This window comes from Miniopterus schreibersii (assembly GCF_964146895.1).
Source record: "Miniopterus schreibersii genome assembly, chromosome: 18".
Taxonomy (NCBI): domain Eukaryota; kingdom Metazoa; phylum Chordata; class Mammalia; order Chiroptera; family Miniopteridae; genus Miniopterus; species Miniopterus schreibersii.
This window is the reverse complement of record NC_138121.1, coordinates 25158014-25180063: the sequence shown is the minus strand read 5'-3', so window position 1 is coordinate 25180063 and position 22050 is coordinate 25158014. Positions and strand designations below refer to the sequence as shown.

The 22050-nt window shown below is 40.1% G+C and overlaps 1 protein-coding gene across 2 annotated transcripts in view; it reads right to left on the bottom strand.

Moving 5' to 3' along the window:
* CDH13 (cadherin 13) overlaps nt 1-22050 on the bottom strand; it is a gene marked incomplete at its 3' end in the record, with an annotated part of 902539 nt that overhangs the window by 111913 nt on the left and 768576 nt on the right. For both annotated transcript variants that reach the window (XM_081117876.1, XM_081117875.1), the window contains exon 8: nt 10203-10343. In XM_081117876.1, coding sequence (XP_080974002.1) covers nt 10203-10343 — 141 coding nt within the window. The remainder of the gene's footprint in view (nt 1-10202; nt 10344-22050) is intronic.

The window sequence follows — 22050 nt, the reverse complement described above, 5'->3', positions numbered from 1 at the left end:
CATCCATGCATAAGACCCAGTGATCTTATTTCGAGCACTGCTCAGTACAGAATGGTTTCCAGGTGCAGCGTGGGTTTGGATGTTTCATTTTCCAATACGCTCCATTTTTCTTGCTCTTGGCTTTCTATTTTTGAACTCAAATACTCATTCCGCAAGTTACATTATGAAAGTGCAGTAATGTTACATTCTTAGAGTTAAGAAAAAGAGATGCTGTATAGCTTTGTGGTTGTTGCTCTTACTGTGAGGATACTGTCTTTGAATAGCAGCAGATGGGTGAAATCTTCAGAGGCCACCGTGCTCTGGAGTGGCTCATGGGTGAGACTGCCAGCTGCAATAAAAGACTGCTTTTATTGCTGCTGGGTTGCTGCTGACCCTCTGATCATAAGCAGAGGGTTAGCAGAGGCACATAATTTGCATAGAGTTTCACACAGGAATCACGGGGATCAGCACATCAAGAAAATGATTATAAAAGAGTGATTAATGCAATAAATCACTGGCTGTCTGGTCTACCTCCACAAGAGACGTGAAGAACCAGCCATATATTAGATTTTTTTTCACTTAAAAAAATCCAGACATTTTGACATCACACAGTTTATAATCAGCACAAGCGTTTTCAACAAAGCAAAATCTATCACCTTGCTGTCTATGAACAGTTAAATCTGGGAACGCACCCACTACCCATCTTCTTGGCTGGAATAATTCTGTTTGGATGATGGCTTCTATTTATAGGAAACTGATTATATTTGTACAAATGATTCCCTTCCCTCTCTTTTAGTCAAGAAATCCAGCTGTAGACCTGCTGTTTCAAGAGCCTCTGAAATTTGAACATTAGGAGATTAATTGATGATTTCATGTTTTTCGGTGACCTTGGTACAGGAGAAGAGAGCAATGAACTCACCCCTTCCAAGTGAAGATAAATGGGTTACGTGGGTGTTGGGTGTTTTGCAGCTAACCCCTCTCCTATTATATGATGGAAAGTCGGGAATGCAATTTACAATAGATGGCTTCTAAAGTCCTTGGACAAAGTATTGTCTTGGACAAAGATGGAGCAGGAACTTATGCAATCATGAGCGATGTTACTGTTTTCACAGTTGGAAATTGGTGGTACCCATGCACTGAAATTACAAAATTCTATTCTCTCCAAATATTCTATTTCTTTTTTTACATATTTGTATTCCCCTATCACACTGCACAACACATGGGATGAAGATCCCAATAGTGTCTGTTTGGTTTCATTTAAAACTTCAGCCAAATAGAAAACTGTCAGATGTGTGACTTCACAGCATCACAGAAAAAAAGTCTCATACATTTCACCATTATGGCTATAAAAAGCATCATGGGAAAAGGGAGTCTGGACTATTTGGAATAACATTTAATCATCTTTAAAGATTTATCTGGTTGTTAAAATGTCTTGGACTCCACCCTCCAGAAAAGTCACTTGAGTCAGATAATTGAAATGGGTTCGATATTCTAAGAAATATGTGGTTGACTTTCTGGATTAATCTCTATTGAACAAGCAGAATTAATATGTGGTTGACTTTCTGGATTAATCTCTATTGAACAAGCAGAATGTGTAATTATGTGGTCAGTGTCCAGACATAGGCACGTCTGAATTTAAAGGGCTATCCTAAGGGAAATAAACTGTTATGGAAGTAGGACAGTTTCATTTAAAGCACTCAAATACACTGCATGGAGTTCTGGAGGAGTGGATAAATATTCACTTCAGTTGGGACTTTTGGTAAAAGATAGCACATAAAGGCACAAGTCCTATTCATACTTGGAAACACCAAACTACCAAAAACAAATGAAAAGATTCAAAAGAGTTATGAAAATTCCACATATTCTGGCCAAGTCAAGAGTGAGAAAATCAGAAAGCAAAGCTTGCCTCTGATTATGTAGTTCAACTCCCTTGGAGATCGAGTCACTTAATTATCAACATTAAGGAGGAGACACAAAATACCTGTATTTAAAATTTTTTTTTTTTTACCAAAATGAGTTGATTTGGAAGCAAATTGTATGAGAGTGGATGGGCACTGTCAAATCATTTAATTATATCTCTTCAATCCATATTTTTCATGAAAATATTATCAGATTTTGTTCCACAGTGAATGCAGTACACACAATGTCTACTGCTTTTCTCTGATACTCTAGATTAAAAAATTAATCCAAATATTTTTCTTTGTTTATGTTAATTTGGGCAAGCTTCTTCTAGACCATCCCTCAAACCTAGAATAACTCATGAATATGGACTTAACACAAAACCCCTATCTATCTGAAAGCACTAGAAAACTACCAAGGCATCCAGAACTTAAGGGTCCAGGACCCTGCAGAGAAGGGAAATTCACTGAAGTGATGCCAATGTTCTATGAAACTTTCATCCTTAAGTCATTTTATAAATTGTAAAAACACAGGGACAAGAGGCTTAGAATATGAGCAGAAAGTACTGGCTCAGAGACCAGGAAGCTGAGCAGAGCTTCCAGGAGTCTCATGGGACTGAGAACACAACAACTAAAATTCAGGGTCTTGAAACTGTAAGAATCCCTGTAACTATGCCAAACTTTCAGTTAGGACCCCAGAAAGCTGTACCTGAGGAGTAAGGGAAACCAGGGTAAGTAGATTAGCTCTCACACCAGACTGAAACCCAACTACGAACCAACTTAATCCTAGACTGATTTAAAGTAATCTTTTTCTACTCTTATTGGTTTACAAAAAGCAAAAGTAAGTCCTTTTTGGAGGAATATAAGATCATCCACAGCCTCAAATTATCTCAAAATTTCTGATATGTTATTCATAATTAAATTTAAAAAATTCTAGGCAAGCCAAGACTATAACAGAAGACCAAAAATCAAAAGAAAAATATTAGAAATAGCAATAGATTTAGAAGTGATCTAGATATTAAAGTTATCAGATATTAAATTTGAAATAATTCTGAGTAAAATATTTTAAAAAAGAGATCAATGAAAAATTTCAGCAGAAAATTTCAATCTATAAGTAAATGGAAATTATATTTAAAATATAAGTGGAATTAAGAAATCAATAGATGGGTATAATAGTAGATTATACATAATAGAAGAGAGGACTGATTAACTGGAAAGTTCAATAGATAGAAACTTAACATATATATCATAGAGTCTAAGAAGGAGATAAAATGGGTCAAAAGAAATATTTGAAAGGTAGGTTATGAATTGAGATGTGTAAGGAACAATTTTGATAAACAAAATTAAACCGTACCTCAGCACTAAAAGTATTGCAAAGTAAAGACAAATAAATGTTATCAAAAGCAGCCAGAGAAAAGAGCCACATCTCTTTCAATGAAGAATAAAGTAATACTGACAGCTGACCTTTCAAAGAATGTTAATAGATGGCAGAAGTCAATGGAATGGCATCTTAAAAGAGCTTCGAGAAAATAACCGTCAACTGAGATTCTGCATGTAGTGAAAATATAGTTGAAAAACTCAGGCAACAAAGACGTTTTTAGAAAACCAATCAAGGAAAGAATCTGTTGCTAACATACCTGCACTATTTTTTAAATAAAAAGGAATTTTTTATCATAAGGAAAATTGTCCCACATGGAAGCACAGAAACATGAAGGAATAAATAACAATATAAAGAATAATATATAAATGGGCAAATAGAAATAATATTTATTAAATAATATTCTTGTGAAAGTTAAAATATATGTAGAATTAAAACCTATGATAACAATATATCAAAAGACAAAAGACAGGAGAGAGATAAAGTGAGTTCGGATGTTCTAGGGTTTTTACCACTGTAGTATCCATGAAGTAGTAAAAATGCTAATTGATATTCGATTTCATAAGTCAAGGATGTATTTCTCATAAACTACTATAAGAATATGAAATGAAGTATAACAAATAGTTATTAGAGCAGGATGTGAAATGATAAAAAAATAATTCAGAAAGAGGTAAGAAATGAGAGAAAAAGAAATATTTTAAAAGGTGGAATAGAAAATAAAAATTAGGATTGATCAATTTAAACCCAAATATTTGGCATTTGCATTAAATTGAAATGGACAAAATGACCAAAGAGAGACAACCAGACTTATCAGTATTGATTAAAAGAATTAAAGACGCAAATATATGCTGTTTATAAGAGATACATTCTAAACATAAGATTACAGAACTTGAGAGAGGGATGGAAAGAAACAGACCATGATGACAGTAACTAAAAAAAGCTAGGATAGTTGTTCTAATACCAGGTGAGGTAAACACTAAAGCAAAAAGCATTTCCAGAGGTAGAGAGCTAAGTTTTGTAATAATAAAGGGTCAATGCATAAGGAAAATACAACAAGTTTAGATTTGTAGGCACTTAAAAACACAGCTTCAAATATTCAAAGAAAAACCTGATGTAACAAGAGAAATAGATGTCTATAATAATAGATATATCTACTCTTTCAGTAACAGAGAGAATAAAAAGTTTACAAACATATACAGAAGATTTGGGCATAGAACATTAAACTGTTGAATTCCCATTATTTTCGAGCGCACATGGACCATTTATCAAAATTTATCACATGCTGGGCTGTACAGCAAGTCTCAGCAAATATAAAATTACTATAATCATATAGAATATATTCTCTCACCACTGTGGAATTAAGCTGAATATCAGTAACAGGAAAATAAGAAGGAAACCCTTAGATAGGTGAAGTTAAGCAATATACTTCTAGGCAATGGCGGCTGGGAGGGGTTTTAGGAAGCTTCTGAGCTGCTGATCAAGTTCTATTTCTTGATTTGAGTTTCATGTTTGAGTTGAGAATAAAAATCACTCAGTATTAGAGTACTTTTTTGTATGGAAGTTTTATATTTGTTAAAAAGAGGTCTGTAAATATTGAGTGAGCCATATTAATTGAAATTTAGAAAGACATTTTGAAAAGTTTCAATAAAACAAGTGAGAAATTGTAGATTCCTAATTTGGAGTAATGTTATTTTTTCATGCTAACTATTAAGAAATTGGGAAAAAATTCAGATAAAATGGATTGTACATGAATGTTCATTGCAGCATTATTCAAGATAGCCAAAATGTTGAAACAGCCCAAATGTCCCTCAACGGATGAACGGATAAACAAATTGTGGTATATCCATATAATGCAGTATTATTCAGCCATAAAAAAAAAGTTCTAATAAATGCTAAAACCCTGAGGAAACTTGAAAACATTATGCTACGTGAAAGAAGCCAGTCACAAAACATCACATAGTACATGATGACATTTATATGAAATGTCCAGAATAAGCAAGTTCCCTGGAACACAAAAAAGATTAGTGGTTGCTAATTAGCGGGGATGTGAAGAATGCTAACAGGCATGAGGGTTCTTCTGTAGTGATGAAATGCTCTGAAACTAGGTAGTAGTGATCATTGCACAACTCTGAGTATACTAAAAGCCAATCAATGCATTGTATATTTTAAACAGTGAACTTTACAGTATGTGAATTACATCTCAATAAAACTTGTTAAAAAATTAATGAAATATGAAGCAAAGGTGATACAGGTAAGGAATGAAATCAATCCATGTAATCCTGACGTCATTCTGCATCAGATAATTCATTAAGAGGAAAAATTTCTAACACAAGAAATAAAATAGCTCTGTCGACTGTTTGATAAACCTATTAATGAAGAGAAGTGAATCATAATAAGCACATTGATAAAGATTTAAATTTCTTGCAATTTGACCTGCCGTACTGACATCAAAGATAACATAAAGCTCCTCATATACCTCACCACAAGGACGTGAATGGCGTGGTTAACAAGAGCCATCAATTTAAATATTAGTCTTTATCAAGAACATTTGACATTGCATAACTCATATATATATGTATATACATATATATGTGACAGAAACTTGATAGGCTTTTTCAAATTTAAAAATTCTCAAAATTTATATAAATTTTTCAATAATGAAATGTGTTGTGAAGGTGAAAAAAATGTTTCAAAACCCCCAGTAATACAGAGCAAGTTCCAATCAATCTGCTAGGGAAAAGATTAGACATTTTGTTCTTTGTCTATAGAAAATGGTGTTACATAATTATTATATAGAGGAGACCATAGAGTTTGCAGTCAACATGTAAGAGAACAGGTATTAGAGGGTGAATGAGACAGGTAATTAATAAAATATTTTTTTATTATAAAAGCTAATAGTCCAAAGGAAAATAAGATTCCTGAGGCATCAAGTTCTTGAAGGCCGGGCCCTGGCTTTTAGGAACTGGAGATGGCCCCCAGCACCCAGTTGGTATCTGCCAGGGGCTCAGCTTCACCCTTCACCTTCACCCCGCTGTGAAAGCTGGAGCATTTACCCAGTCACCTCTCATCTTCTAGATGAACAGGGCCTTTTACGTTTTATGCCATTTTTACTGCAGGTATTATAATGTTGTAGCTCAAACACTGAAACTTTTACCTTAGAAAGAATTCATCAAATGGAAAAAAAAAAAAATCCTAAATTATTAAGTCTAAATTTCTGGTTGCCATTTTAAGGTAAAATCTGAAAAATCAATTGATTGAATAAATGAAGAAAAACTCAATGTCTTTCTTAAAGAAATTTTAAAATCATTTGCAAGCACATTCTTTTAAAATTAATGGGGGATTTATTAATCTTCATGATCTAGAGTTTAGAAATTCATGTGAAATTTCTAGAGTATTCATGTGAAAACATGAGTAATTCAGTAGGTATTTGTTGAGCATCAACTATGTTCTAGGCACAAATCAAAAGTGATTAAAAATTTTTGAAATTGATTTTTAGAGAGAGAGGAAAGGAGAGGGAGAGAGAGAGAGAGAGAAAGGTCCATATGAGAGTGAAACATTGATGGGCTGCCTCCTGGGTACACCCCTCAAGGGGGACTGAGCCTGAAACCCAGCTGTGCCCAGACTGGGACTTGAACCAGCAACCTTTCAGTGTGCGGGACAATACCCAACCAACTGAGCCACGCAGGCCAGGGCCAGAAAAGTTTCTTAAAAAAAATAACTTTAGAGAGAGGAATGGACAAGTCACTTTGTTCTAAATGGGACTGAGATTCTCAGCTATAATTCAAACTCTGGGCTTGGACAGTTTAACTAGATATCCTAAAATCATTTCAAAATACCTAAAAAAGTCAAAACTAACAGTTAAAGCCATGTGTTAAAGACTATTAGAAAAACTCACAGAAGATTCTCCATAGGGAGGCTACTGCTTCCAGCCCCCACTTTTTTGAAAGTCAATGACTAAAAATTGATTTCCACATATCAGTAGCAATTTTAAGTATGATCTTGGTTCATCGCACCCAGTGACACAGTTCCTAAATTAAAATGATCTTCAGTAAACATTCAGAAAATACTGAATTTTTCAGTGTCCACTGGGAATGCAACAGATCACTTTAAAGAGAAACTTTACTTTCCACATGGAGGGGAGACGGCCCTTCGGATAAGAATGTCCGCTGGCCTCTTACATTTTAGAAACATTGCTGTCATCATGCCATCACCTTGCCACCACTATCTTCCCCGCCATCTTCTTCGTCACTGCCTTACCCCACTGTCCTCATCACTGCCGTCCCCATGACCCCCTCCTGATTGTCACCAGCCTTGTCGCCCCATCCTCATTGCCAGTACTCTAGAGAATACGAGGTGACCAGCACTTCCTAAGGGCCTTTCATCGTCAGTTCCTGTAACATTCACAAGAACCCAACGAGGTAGGCTTACTAGCAGCCCCGGTCACAGGCGAAGACATGAGAACGGAGACGGTTAACATGCTCGGGTCCCATGTTTGATCAGCAGGATTTGAAGCCTGTTCTGTTCCCAGAACCCACCCCTCCACATCTCGGTTACACCGCCTCTAGCAATCTGGCATCCAAAACGTATGGGTCCCTCCTCAACAACAAACATCAGCCTTTCAGGAACATGTTAGAAAATTTAATGGTAAATTTACTTTATCCAACATCAGACAAAGACTCCTTTGGGACACATACTATCTGAGAGAGAGAGAGAGAATTCGATGCTCCTGCTGGCTATCCATTCCTCTCATTTTATTACTTATGTCTCTCTTTTTTAAAAAATTTATCCTTAATTGATTTTTAGAGAGAGAGAGAAACGCTGATTTGTTGTCCACTTATTTATGCATCATTGGTTGCTTCTTAAATGTGCCCTGACCGGGGATCAAACCTGCAACCTTAGCATATTGGGATGATGCTGTAACCAACTGGACTAACAGGCCAGGGCCTTATTACTTATATTTCTATTTGAGTAGAACACTAGCTCTGCCCTGAGGGAATCTCAAGTTCACTGTTCAATGTCCATTTGAAGAGAATTTCTGTGTTTTGTCAATATCCATAGGTGAAGAATATATTTTCCATTATGCTACTCAGGGTCTCTTACTTTACATTAAGATCTATATTAAATTTTTTCCCTTGAATTCAGTTGTATTAACAAAAACAAACAACCAAAAATAATTTCTCACAATATTTAGTTCCGAGTCACAGGAGCCTCATGGAAATAACTAATTAATTTCACCCACCTCATAACCTTGATAGGTTTTCTTACTTTAGATTGGGATTATCCAATTTCGATTTTCATTACTACGTCTATATAAGAAAATTACAATATGCTTTGAATTCTTTTTTGGAAATAGGTTCACCAGAAATTCTGCAGATAAACCAGTCTCCCCAGTGAATATTCCATGGGCCATTAGCTCAATGAGACATGATGAGGTGGTCCAGGAAAAATTATTTCCAGGCCGAATATGTCTGAGAAAGCCTACAGCCCACACCGACACTCACAGCTCTTAGAGAAATGCACAGCATTTTAAAGCTACCCAGAAGTCCCGCAGGAAAAGAAATCTTTCAAACTATTCAACTCAGTGTTTCCCGCATCTCTTTGACCCTGAAATCTCCCCCGCGCCCCGCCCTCCCTCGGTGTAACTTGTGGAATAAACTTCTTGGAACATCAGTTTGAGAAACATGGGAGCAACGAGCAATCTGTATGTAGTTACAGGAACACTGCATGGGAGCAAGAGAACGGAGCCATGCCGGCCACTGTGGACTTTGCTGTTTGAGGCTGGAATCCTGCCCAGGAGCCGGGGATTTCCTCCTGAGAGAGTCATGCAGGGCTGCTGAGGTGGGCGGTCACTGGGGAGCCGGGAGGGAGAGGGCCCGCCTGTCCTGAGCTATCTGGGACAGTCCCTGAACTCTTGAGAGGATGGGGCAACTACAAATGCAACTACATGGGTCTTTTCTCTGACCGCCTGGGAGGGTGGGGAACCTCAGGGCAGACGAGGGAGCACAGCACTGCGGCTCGGAGCATGGCTCCCAGGGGGCTGTGCTCATGTCCCACTTCTGCCGTTGACTCTGCCCAGGACCTTGGAGCAGGAATCTAGATTCTTTGAGCTTAAAATCAGCTCCCTCATTGGTAAGAGGTTAATGAAACCAACCTCGCACAGTTAAATAAGGCAATGGATGGAAGCTGGAGAGCCTGTAGTGGTGAGGGATGCAGAGGAAGGCTTGGCAAATGGCAGGGCTGCCATCACTGAATCCTTGGCCCTGGTCATGACCTGTGACGAGACCATGATCTTAGCACATTTCCATCAGATGCATAGTGCAAATGTCTTCCTGGTTGGATACTAATTCAGCAACTGAGAATGTAATTTTGTGTACTCAGCCTATCCCCTGAAATTGCTCCTCTGGAATAAATGGGAAACAACACCCACGATCTATAATCATAAAAGCATAGGAGCCCAGAATAAAGAATGGCTCTCCCAGACAAGCCAACTTAGTTGTTATTTATAAGCTCCTAGGCCACCTTGCTATTGCCAAGAAAACCTGCTTTACCTTTTTGCAGCTGTTCTGTCTGGTCTCTAGATCTATACTTGCTGAAAAAAATAGTTATTGTTATGCTAAAATCACAATGAGACTCACATCACTCACCACTAAATAGCACCGATAAAACTATGAAAATGGCATTTTGGCATTGAGAGTTATTTTCTCACAGACTTTAACAAGATTCAATGCTTTTGTTCTCATAATGCTCTGGTATTTCCAGCTTTACAAAAAAAAAAAAAAAAAAGATAAAAATGTGAAATAGTATTCTAACAAAACATAATCCTTTCTCCAAAAGGGAGGGTTTTGATTTTGCAAGCAGGGAGCCAGCAGGGGCAGTGGTACACAGAATTTAATATTGATCAGCAATCGTGGCTGCGACCGCGAGGGTGGTGTTCAGCAGAGGTTTACCTGTTTCTTGGTGAATTCTGGTGAGTGATCATTCTTGTCGTCAATCAGGATTGTCGCTGTGGCTGTGCCTAGTAACCCATAAAACTGTCCAACCATATCTTGAGCCTCGATGATCAACTCATACTTGGGATTTTCCAGAGTCTGCGAAGCAAAAATATGACAGAGAAGGCATTTAGATTCCAGTAGGTGGCAAGCAGTTGCCTCTGTCCCTCCCCCCTCTAGGGCAGGCATCTTTAATCAGTCATAGCACTTGCACCTACTGTGTATAAATGAGCCTTTGGAATCTCTCCAAAACAAGACAGTCCCTATTCAGAGACGAGTTGGCCATGGGGATGGACTCCATTTTCTGTTCTTATTTAAGGGGACATTCAACACATTCCAGAATGTTTCATTTCTGGGGTTTGGGTATACACTGCATGTTTGATATTTATACCCACATGTCATTTCACAGCAACCTCCAGAGTTGAAAATGAGATTAGGACAAAGATGGCAGCCTTAGGAGCTCACACTTACTGAATAATTTGATGGGCCAGGCACTGAATTCCTGTACTTTTCAGAAATCATCATCGTTAATCTTTGCAACAGGCATTTTCAACCACATTTGTTGTTCCCATTTTACAGGTGAAAAAATACCAACTGAGGTTTAGAGTCATGTGTACTGCATTTCTTTCATGTCACTTTTAGTCATTTCAGTGTTTGATGTCATGTTAAATTTGGAAGATGCATTTTATCCAACCATGGTCTGATGAATTTAACACAGGCAATATTGCACGATCATCCTTCCATTACACGTTTTTCATTTGAATATTTGACAGACATTTTGCTACCGTGTTTAAACACTCAGAACAACTAACCAAGTGGCCTTGACACCAAGGTGAAGAAGGGTGCAGTGGGTGGCAAGGAACCACACCCGCATTTGAACTGCCTTCTGTTTTCCTTTCTTTCTTAATCCCTTCAGCTTTTCCACCCGGCCCCCCACCCCCTTCCCCTCTGACAGCTGTCAGTCTGTTCTCTGTATCTATACGTCTGTTTCTATTTGGTTGTTAATTTATTTTGCTCCTTAGATTCCACATACAAGTGAAATCTTATGGTCCTTGTCTTTCCCTGACTGGCTTATTTCAGTTAGACACAGACAACAGTGTGGTGGTTACCAGAGGGAAAGGGGGTGGGGGAGGGGGAGGGAAAAGAGGGTAGAGGGGGGGTAAACGGAGACAGAAGACTTGACTTGGGGTGGTGAGCACCCTATACAATATACAGATGATGTGTTATAGAACTGTACACCTGAGACCGATAGAATTTTATTAACCAATGTCAACCCAATAAACTCAACAAATAAGTAAATAAAATAAAATAAAATAAAATAAAAATAAATAAATAAATAAATAAATAAATAAATAAATAAATAAATAAATAAATAAAATAGAATAAAATAGCCTTCTGCAGTGGATTTGCCTGCCTTGGTCAGCCAGGATACCATTCTTCTTCTGGGAAGGCAACACCTCACATTTCCTTTGGGGACCTTCTGGTTACTTCTCGCTCATGGTGTTTGGGTTGGATTGGCTTTTCCCACCCTCCACGCTGGCCAACTTTTGGAATAAGCCCTGACTGGAAGAAATCAGTAAGTGCACGCCAAGCCAGGGACCTGGTGACGAGTGCAGGCACAGGACCTGTGCTGACAGATGAGAGAAGGAGGCTCTGTTTCCCTGGAGTGAACCTGGAAGCGTTTGGCCCAGGAGCTAGATGCGCCACCTCATGCCACAGCCGAGGTGCGGCAGGGGTGTCTATCCGAGAATGAGGCCAATATACTGGTCCAATTAGACTTGAACCGCGGAGGAAAAAGTAATGTTTTCCCGTGGCCGCACTGGAGTCACTTCATCATGCCGTGCCCGAAGCCGGCCTTGCCTACGGACTTGCAGCTAATTAGGACATTAATTTTCCTTATTTGCTTAAACCAGTTTGGATGGGTTTCTTAATCACCCACACAGAGAGTTCAAGTTGAACCACTTTCAATAACAAAAATAAAAGGACTTTATTTTTGTTATGGAAGCTCCTACCAGTTGCAAAGTCCTACCAGTATAAAAGCTTCAAAACCATTGATTATTCTAAGCAATAATTAAGAAATACCATGGAAAGCAGAGCACAAGAGCACAGTGGGGATCTATAATTTCCCCCAAAGCTGAAAGTTAACACAGGAATTTTTTATAGCTCAATGCTAGCTGTCCCCAAAACTTTTAAGTATTTTTAAAAGGTGGTAAGCTGTTTGCTCCCCAGGACAGCTTTAACTGGTTGCTTCTTAACTAAGAGCTTCTGAGCTAACTTAAGGAGTCGTTGTTCTGGTGGATGGTTTGGAAGACCCTAAACTCTAGAAGATGAGTGGGATGCTGATACACTCCTTGAACAGGGTTACTCACAATGCTCCCCTCCCCCAGCTTTATTGAGATATAACTGACATGTAACGTCGTTTAAATGTAAGGTATACAACAGGATAACTGGATAACATATACATTGTGAAATGAGCTCTACCGGGATTGAAGGTCACGGAATTCTCTATTTGCTGAGCGCAAACTTAGCACCAAACCCAGCTCTGGGTAATTCTGGTCCTGTCTGGTTCAGTTGGCACTTCTCTGGGAAGGTGCCTGAAATGCCATCGATTCTCAAGCTGATGCCGGACAATCGTTAGCCTAATGTAAGTGACTTTCTACTTACATTGACAAGTTGAACTAGATTTGCTATCTCACATAAATTTTGCAGCTGGTCAATGAAACCAATAAACTGGACCATCTTCAAATTTTTTCCCAAGTGTCTCTAGACATATTAGTCACTAGTCAGTTCTAATTTCTTGTATGACTTTTTACTTTTGTAATAATGTATTGCATGTTTTGGGAAGCATGTAGTCATAAAAATAAGAATATGTAGATTTTTTTTTCTGATATTGAAGAGATCATGATAAAATTAATATTACTTTTCTCCATGTAATATTATTTACCAACAAAATTCCTTGACATGTTTTAAGGGTTGCATAAAATATAATCATATGCCTAATTTATAATTAACTTCATCTTCTATTATTAGGACTTTAGGTTATTTCTGGTCTTTCAAATTTTTAAAAATTTTTATTTTTTACCTTTTATTGTTGACACTATTACAGATGTCCCCCATTTTACCCCCTTTGCCCACCCCCACCGAGCCCCTAACTGCCGTTCTTCTGGCTTTCACCCCACTGCTGTCTGTGTCCACAGGCTGTGCATACATATTCTTCAGCGAATCTCTTCACTTTCTTTTATCCAGTCTTCCCCACGCCCTCTGAGATTCGTCAGTCTGTTCCATGTATCCATGCCTCTGGTTCTATTTTGTTTGTCAGTTTATGTTGTTCATGAGATTCCACATATTAGTGAGATCATATGGTATTTGTCTTTCTCTGACTGGCTTATTTTGCTAAGCATAATAATCTCCAGGTCCATCCATGCTGTCGCAAAAGGTAAGAGCTCCTTCTTTGGTACAGCTCATAGTATTCCATGGTGTAAATGTCCCACAGCTTTTTGACAATCTAAATAACACTGCGATGAACATCTTTATTCTGGAAGTTTTCAGTGTACTTTGATATATATATTTTTGAATGACATTCCAAAACATGGAATTACTAGGTAAAAAAGTATAAAAATTTTAAGGCTTTTTATTCATATTTCAATATTGCTTTTCAAAAAGATTTTACCTTTTTTCATAGTGGTTCTACCAGCATGTTTAGTTTATGAACTCAGGCATGGCTTGTCGCTAAAGAACAGCCGATCTAGCTCCATGAAGCAAATTGGGGGGCAAGTGTGACTCTGTGATGGTTATCTAACAAGGATGCCAATTCCTCACAGCATTCAGTCTTCTCCAATTTGCAGTACAGGTTGCTTTGGGTGCACACTACGGGGCTGCTTCAAGCACTAAGTGGGTATGTGCTGCGTTGCCTTCGCAGTGTCCACCCATTCCCTCCCCTTCCTCACTCTCAGGACAGGTGGAGTTCAGGTAGGGCTGACACTCTGCCCGATCTAGGGATGGTCACGTCGCTCAGGGCTGGATAATCAGGGCCTCCCATTTCCATGGCCATGTGATGAGCCTGTAATCTAAGTGAGGCCACCAGTGACTGAAACTCAACTCCAGAACGTATTTCTCTTAGAACCCTTAGGTAAAAGATGTCCTCTTTCTGTTGGACTTGAAGGTGGCAGGACATAAATCTGGAGCTGGGAGTGGTCATTTGCAGCCACACAGAGAAAGTCAGCCTGAGAAAGAAGACAACACAGATCTGAGAGGTAGAGTTGGGAGCTTTTTTGTTGTTGTTTTTTTTAACCTAATTTGAGCTCTTTTCAGTCATCTTTGAAGCCAGAATTTACCCCTCAGATTTTGTGAGTTCTGTGAGCTAATACATTTCTCCTTTCCTTAAGACATTTAAATTAGATGTTCCGTGAGTAGCAACAAGGGAGTCTTGACTAATATTGCAACGAATGCTATGACCCAATTTCTTCACGAAAGTGTAAGAGCTATCAAATCATACTTCAGCATCACAATAGGCTCTTCACAACAGCATTCCAATCATTTCATGAATACGTTATATTTTTTATAACAGTTCTCCCTCCACAGAAACATTGTTTTTTTGGATCAGAGAAAGTTATTATAATTTTTTTCATTAATTTGCGCATCCATTTAATTGGAAGTTATCAAACATCTAGTCAAAGTATCGCGCTGGGTGCTGGGGATATAGGGATGGAAAAATGAGCTCCCTTTCCTCCAGAGGCTCAGGGTGAGGACAGGCATGTTTACATATAATTACAACAAAGCAGATTCATCAGCACACTCTGTCTGCTTATGATGGCACAAAGGAAAGACACATTGGCTTAACTCGTAGTTTAACAAATTTTATAAATAATTTAGAAAAATGAACGAGTCACTTCCCATCTCCTGAAGTAAATAAAACTTTATGACTGCAATGGGAAATATATTGATGAACCTAGTAGAAAATCAATTAGATTATTAAGTAGATAAATTGCAAGGTTTGGGATGAGATGCTCCAAAGGCTCAATTTTCTGGCAAACTTAAGGCTACTATTAAAACGTTTTTATTGCTGAAAATATATCCACTTATTGTTAGAAAAAGAGAAATGATACGGCCATTTCTAAAGTGGAAAGGGAGGTTCTCCCCCACCATTCTCCAACCCCATGTCCAAGAGGTAAATATTGTCATTGTAGTTTGTTGTCTCCCTCCTTTCTCCTACACACCACGTGCACACACACACACACACACACACACACACACACACACACACACACACACATTCTATGTGCACTCATATTTAAACAAATGATACCATTCACACAGTTGTACAATTTGTTTTAGCATATCATTTTCATCTCGGTGCTTATAGATGTCTCTTCATTTTAACAGCTGTTTAACAGCCCACTGTATGGATCTGTTGTAATTTATGCATCATTCTTTATTGGATAGTCATTTCAGTTGTTTACAAGTTTTCCTTTTAAAAGCAACTCTAAGATAAAAAGTCCATTGGCCTGTAAGTATTTTGGTGCCTTTCTGTAATAAACATTATTGCTTTTCCAATGACAGCAATAACAAAAACCAACCTATCAATAATAAAAGCAACCTCCTTTGAAGGGAAAAGACCTAGAGAAAGTGCCACACGAATCCCCTTGCTCTTGTACAACTCGAGCACCTTCCACTCGCCGGTGACCTGCTTCCCACTCCAGCGGAGCCTTTGCCAGGAAGTCCTCCCTTAGCTCTTACAGTCACTCTTTCTTGAAATATACATACATATTCACTTCTGTCCCGCCTGGCAGTCACATTGCCTTTGTTGCTTTGCTGGAAAAACTCCTAGGCAGCCCACAGATGCCCCATCCTCTGGGAAGAACTGTTGATGCAGAGAAATAGGCTCAGTGGCCATGAGTGAGGTTTGTCTCTCTAACTGACCGATTCAGAGGTAACTCCCTAATGCTGCTGGGACAATGGGACTCTGGGAACAGGAAATGTGGAACCTGGCATGAGGCAAACCTTCTGTCCTCTCTCCATGTTGCTCCTGGGCCCATAGAGGGATTTTTGCCTTCTTGAATGTTTTGGGATCAACTTACCACTGTGGCGCTCCTCTCTGCCCATGTGGAAGGCACACCCCTGGGGGATGAGGCCCCCAGCTGTCCAGCTATGCTGTCCCTTGGTGAGCAAACGGAGCAGGGGGTAGGGAGCTCCATCATCCTCTCAAGGCCAAGCTGAACTCTCCATGGCCAGAATCTCACCCGATTCTTGTGTTTATTTCTCTCCACTGGTTCAAGGCTCAGGTGGGAGGTAAGTGTGATCAACTCCAACAGAAAGAGCCTTTCAGGCTGAGTTAGGCTGAAGGCGCTGCTCTAACCAGAAAGATGCAAGCTCTGCTGCTGAGATCTGGGACTGCCGGCTCCTGACTTCAGCTCTCTCCTTGGCTCTGTAATATACCCCAGCCTTTATGCAGGAGATTCTTTTTGGCACTGAAACCAGCCAGAATCAGTTTCAGTTGTTTTGCCGCCAAAGGAACCTGTGGTGAAGCCAAATGTTACCTGTTCACCACATTCTAGTTCGCTTGACTCCAGGGCATATAGCTGGGCTGCAAGGTGAACTCGTGTGACCGATACTGGCCAGTGGAATGCGGCAGAAGCCGTGTACTGGCAAGGCTCCTGAACCTCCCGTGCAATCCTCCCTGTTTTCAATTGCCCCCAAAGGGAGAACCCTGCCTCTCCAAGGAACTACATGGAGCGGAGCCCCTTCACTGACCTGCTTTAGACTGTGGCATGAACGAGAAGCAGCCTTTCTTTAGGGGGAGGGAAGTCTATTCCAGTGCTTAGCCTACCCTGACTAATATAAAGGCTGTATTTCCTGTTTGGTTTTATTTTGAATACCCATTTACCATTTTCCTAAGCGAGTGACAAAGTTTTCAAGGGCAAGGACAATGCCTTTGACCCCAGCACCTAGCCAGTATGTAACACATAGGTGCTCAATTTACTTTCATTGTTGATAATGATGATATATTACTGTTTCCCTGAACTAAATGATATCTCAAAGGTCTGAGCATATCAGTGGCATTTCCAAACCAGAGTCATTTATTCTCAGAGAATGGCTATACTTTGGGGAGCTCTAGCTCAACGAGACAGGATTTTATTTTGACCAAGAAACCCACTGTGTCAAAACTGGGAAAATTAAACTGGCTGCTCTGATTTCATTTGAAGCTATCTGATCTGTAAGACATAGCTCAGACAGTCAAGCTGCTCTCCTAGTTTGAATTCTGCAGTCATGCATTTCTACGGCATTTGCTGTCTCCTCCTGGGTGTCCATGAGCTCCCGGCTAATATATATCCTAGAAACAAAAGGAAGGCCTGGGTGTATCTCCATAGACACGAGCCAGGTTCACTGATCACACTGATTTGAAAACCAAACATTTCATCTTGAAAAAAAAGAAAATCGAGCTGTGCCATTAAATATGGCACATAATCAATCACTGGACCCTTGATGTTTTACACAGCGACAGCGACTTCCATACGAGCATGCATTTAACGGAACATTTATCACTAATAACAAGCATAATGGTAGCTGTGGGGGGAAATCAACGAATAAACGCTACATGGAAAAGGTTTGGCCATTAACCCATGCAGTCCCCATCCTTCTCTTGTGTCACCTTAAACCACGCTCCACATGCCTCTTCACAGTCTGTCGGGAGTGAATTTCTTTCCACCCCTCCGGTTTTCCTTCCTTTTGACCTGTCCACCTCCGCCTCTTCCTCCCAGCTGATTCCTGCCCATTTGCTGACTCTCATTCATTCCTGCACGGACGCTCCACGAAGGCAGGGGCCTTACTGCAAGTCAGGGTGGCTGACACTAAGGAAGGGACACTCGCTATCAGGTCAATTACTATGACCCTGGCTCCACCAGGAGCTAAGTGATCCTGGTCAAGTTACTTAAGGTCTCATTGCCTCAGTTTCCTTATCTGTAAAATGGGGAGAATACTGCTACTTTCAGGGTGAGAATGAAAACAAGTAACATAAAGTGCTAATCACATAGCCTGGCCTATGTCAATGCCCAACAGACGGCTGTTGTTATTATGTAGTAGAACTTTGGAAAGTCTTCTAAAGATGTGGCAGAGCTATGGGCAGCCTTTAGGAACAGTCAGAAGGAACTGAATGCCGCCACCAACCACTGACTGAGCCTGGAAGAGGATCCTTCCCCAACTGAACCTTCTGCCGAGACTGCAGGTTGTGGACAAACATATAGGTTGCAGCTTTGTAAGAGTTCACTAAGCAGAGGACATAGCCAAGCCATGCCCAGACGCCAGAACACAGAAACTGTGAAATAATAAACATCTATTGTTTTAAGTCATTAAGTTTTGGGGGTAATTTATTATGCAGCAATAGATAATACATTTTTCCCTCAGCACTTACTAATCTATAATATTTTTGTTTACTGATTACTTATTTATTGGCTATCTTGACTCTGACCATTTGAGCTCCATGAGGTCAGGGACTTGTCTTGTTTAGAGATTTATCTGCCAGCTATTAATTTAGTGCCTGGCGCATTGTATTTATGGTCTAGTCAATTAAAGATATGTTTTTATAGAATAATGAATTACATAGAGTGATACGCTTGTAAATGATTGTAAATGTTTAACAACAGATTTTGTAGTGTTTGTCAATTTTGGTGGTTAAATGTTTCTACCATGGCTGATTTCAAGCTACCAACATGATGTCACTGAGTGCATAGTTGGAAAGAGATATCCACAATCAGTTACTGTGAGCCAGTAAGAGCTAATAAATTGTGCTTTAGTTGTCAAGGAAAGCTGTAAGGAGGGTCCCCCCCAACAAATCCCTTTGTTGTCTAACGTTTAAGGTGCTGTTAGTGAGAAATATTAACATGAGATTTATAGCAAAGATATAACATAATTCATTTATTCACTCATGAGCTTTGTCCAGATAGGCTGGGCAAAGCAAGACTCCTTGTAATATGGCACCTGAATAGGGACTACATTCTTGTCCAGGTTAGCTGCACCTGACACCTGGTCTATAAATATTGCAAACAGATTGGTGAAAACATTATCTGAAGCAGAACGAGTTGCTGTCTGTCTGGAGTTTGATTTATTCACTCTGGCCACATAACACTGGGGATAGGTAGTTCATAAATCCAGCAGGAACTGCACACATCCCCTCATAAATGTGCCTTATTCCCAGTGCAGATGGTGAGGGATGTTCTTCCATCTTCCCATGCTGTATGGAGAGTGGGTTTCACTTGTGTTTGTCTTTGGGCCTCTTTACACCTTGCTCCACAGTGCTAATGTGACCATTCATGTTCTTGGCTGTCACCTGCTGTGTTTTCACTCCCCTGCTGGGGTCTGGTGGGTAAGGAGAAGGCAGAGCTCATTCCCCCAGATTTACCAGTTGCTGACAAAGCCAGCAGGGTGGGCAAGCAACAGGGGAAATAAACACTGATTCTTAGTCATACACAGTTGGAATAACCTAAGTGATGCCAAAATCAAAGAAAACATCTCCAGGAGAACATATATCTTCAGATGTTACTGATGAATTACAGTAAGTAAACTGCCAATGGTGTTCATAGACTACCTGGAAAAATCACCCCCTTCAGACCCAAGGTGACAAATATTTGACAGTCAGTTTGATTCCACTGATACACTTACACAGTGTCTACGAGGCTCAGGTAACTCTGCTAGGAGGCAATGAATGACAGACCCTGCTTTTGGTGCATTTATATTCCAGATAAATGAACAAAAAGCAAGTGCGTAAGGTATGATGAGACACCAGTGTTATCAGAACATTACCAACTAAGGAATAAAGGCAGTCAGAATGTGGGGTGCTCAGGAAGGCTATGTGGAGGTTACTTAATTGACCAAACATTAACTGAGTACTTAAGATGTATCAGGCCTTGTGCTATGCAGTGGTGACAAGTAATGGAGTCACGTCTAGTGGGAGGAACCCAGATAATTTCAGCAGAATGGGATGGGAGTAAGAACAGAGTATTATGGTACCACAAAGGAGAATCTACCAACCTAGACACAGGGAAGGGAGAATTAAGAAGACATTCCTGCAGAGGAGAACATCCTACTACAGAAATAGATATGGGGTCTTGATGTGGAAGTAAATTTCTGTGGAAGAAGATAGGAGACTATTGATTTTAAAATACTATTACCTTCAACTATTCAGTGAGAACAGAGGCTGGCTCTGATTCTGGTCAGGACACTGTGGAAATAAGACCTGTAAAATATGTCGTCTGCCTTCAAGGCACTCACAGTTTGGATGAAGACACAACATGTGTAAGCGGCTCCACAAGGCCCAGGGAAGTAGGTGCTGAATGTGTGCTCAGCAGGTTCAGATGTGAATGGTGCAGCTGCGGGGGCCGCACTGGCTTTTCAGTGGTGTCTGGGTAATGTAGGCTGGAGTTGAGCTTTGAAGGGTGTGTGTGAGGGCAGAGAGTTCAAAGAGTGAAGCGGAGCATGAGGGTGGCTAATAACCAGACGAGACAGGGCCACTGGTGTGGTTGTAGTAAAGGTTTGTGAGGCAAGAGACACAGGGTATTGGTTCTTGCAAGTACCTCAGAGATCACATAGCCCAGCCCCACCTTCAAGGAACTCACAGTGTGAGGAAACAGAGAAAGGGAATCCCAAGAAGCATATGGCTGGTTAGGGGAAGAACTGAACATGCTAATAACTTTCTTGGGTCAACTGTTTGCTTGAGACAAGGAGGTACAGACCCCTAAAAATGAAGTACAATAAAATGTAATTAAAGTGCTCTTTCGCTATGATTTTTATGTATTTTCTCAATCCACTGTTTACCAATTAGCCTATTTCTTCCAGCCTTTTGACCCTGAACTGTCATAGCAACATTATGCTTAAGACATACTGTCTGAGTCAGTGCTTCTAGAACTATAGAAAACATAGTTTACTAAAGTTTCTCTGTGAAATTTTCCCTTTCTAGAAAAAATGTATTTCCTCTAAGACACTAAACAGCACTGTGGCTGCCTCTCCAGCCTGCTTAGAAGCATTTTCTAGATGTCTCCATCTGGATGTTCTCCCTCAACGTTTACAGGCCCATAGCAGAGTGCTCGTTATTTCCCCCGAAACACGGCCCTTCCTCCTGGGGGTGTCAGCTCCAGCAGGACACCCTGAGTTGCCCGCAGCTCCTCTCTCTACTCATGACACAGCTGTTGGTCAAGCGCTACCGCTTTCACCTCCCCAACCTCTCTTGAGTACATCCCTCTTTTCTGCCATCCCTGCTCTCATATCACTTCTAACCCTCTTTTCTTGCCTGAATTACTGCAACAGCTTCCAGACTGGTCCCTCTGCTACCTTCCAAAGAACTCTTCTCACTCCCCTGAAAGCAGGCCAGAGTGAACAGTCTAGACTACCATCTGTCCGCAGGACCCTCCTCAAAACGCTTCAGTGGCCCTTCAGTGTCTCTAGGATAATGTTGAAGTTCATCAAGCACAGAAGACACAGCCATCATGGCCTCATCTAGTTCTCACTCACAGTGTGATTCCTATAACACCAGACTATATGCAATTCCATCATCTCGGGCTTTTCCCTCCTCTACATCTTTGCTCATGCCGTGCCTTCTGCCTGGGGGGCCTCTGTTACACACGTTGCTTTTTCCACCCTGGAAAGTATGCCTCCCTTATAAAGCTTTCCTCTTCTTCCCAGAGTTGCTCCTTCCCCCTCTGTATTAGCCCTATCTATATATTATGGTGAAAGTTTTTCTCTTGGTTTACTTAATGACACTTAGAGAAATGTTCTCTTCACATGTCTGTCTCTGTGATTTCACTCAGATGCCAGGTTC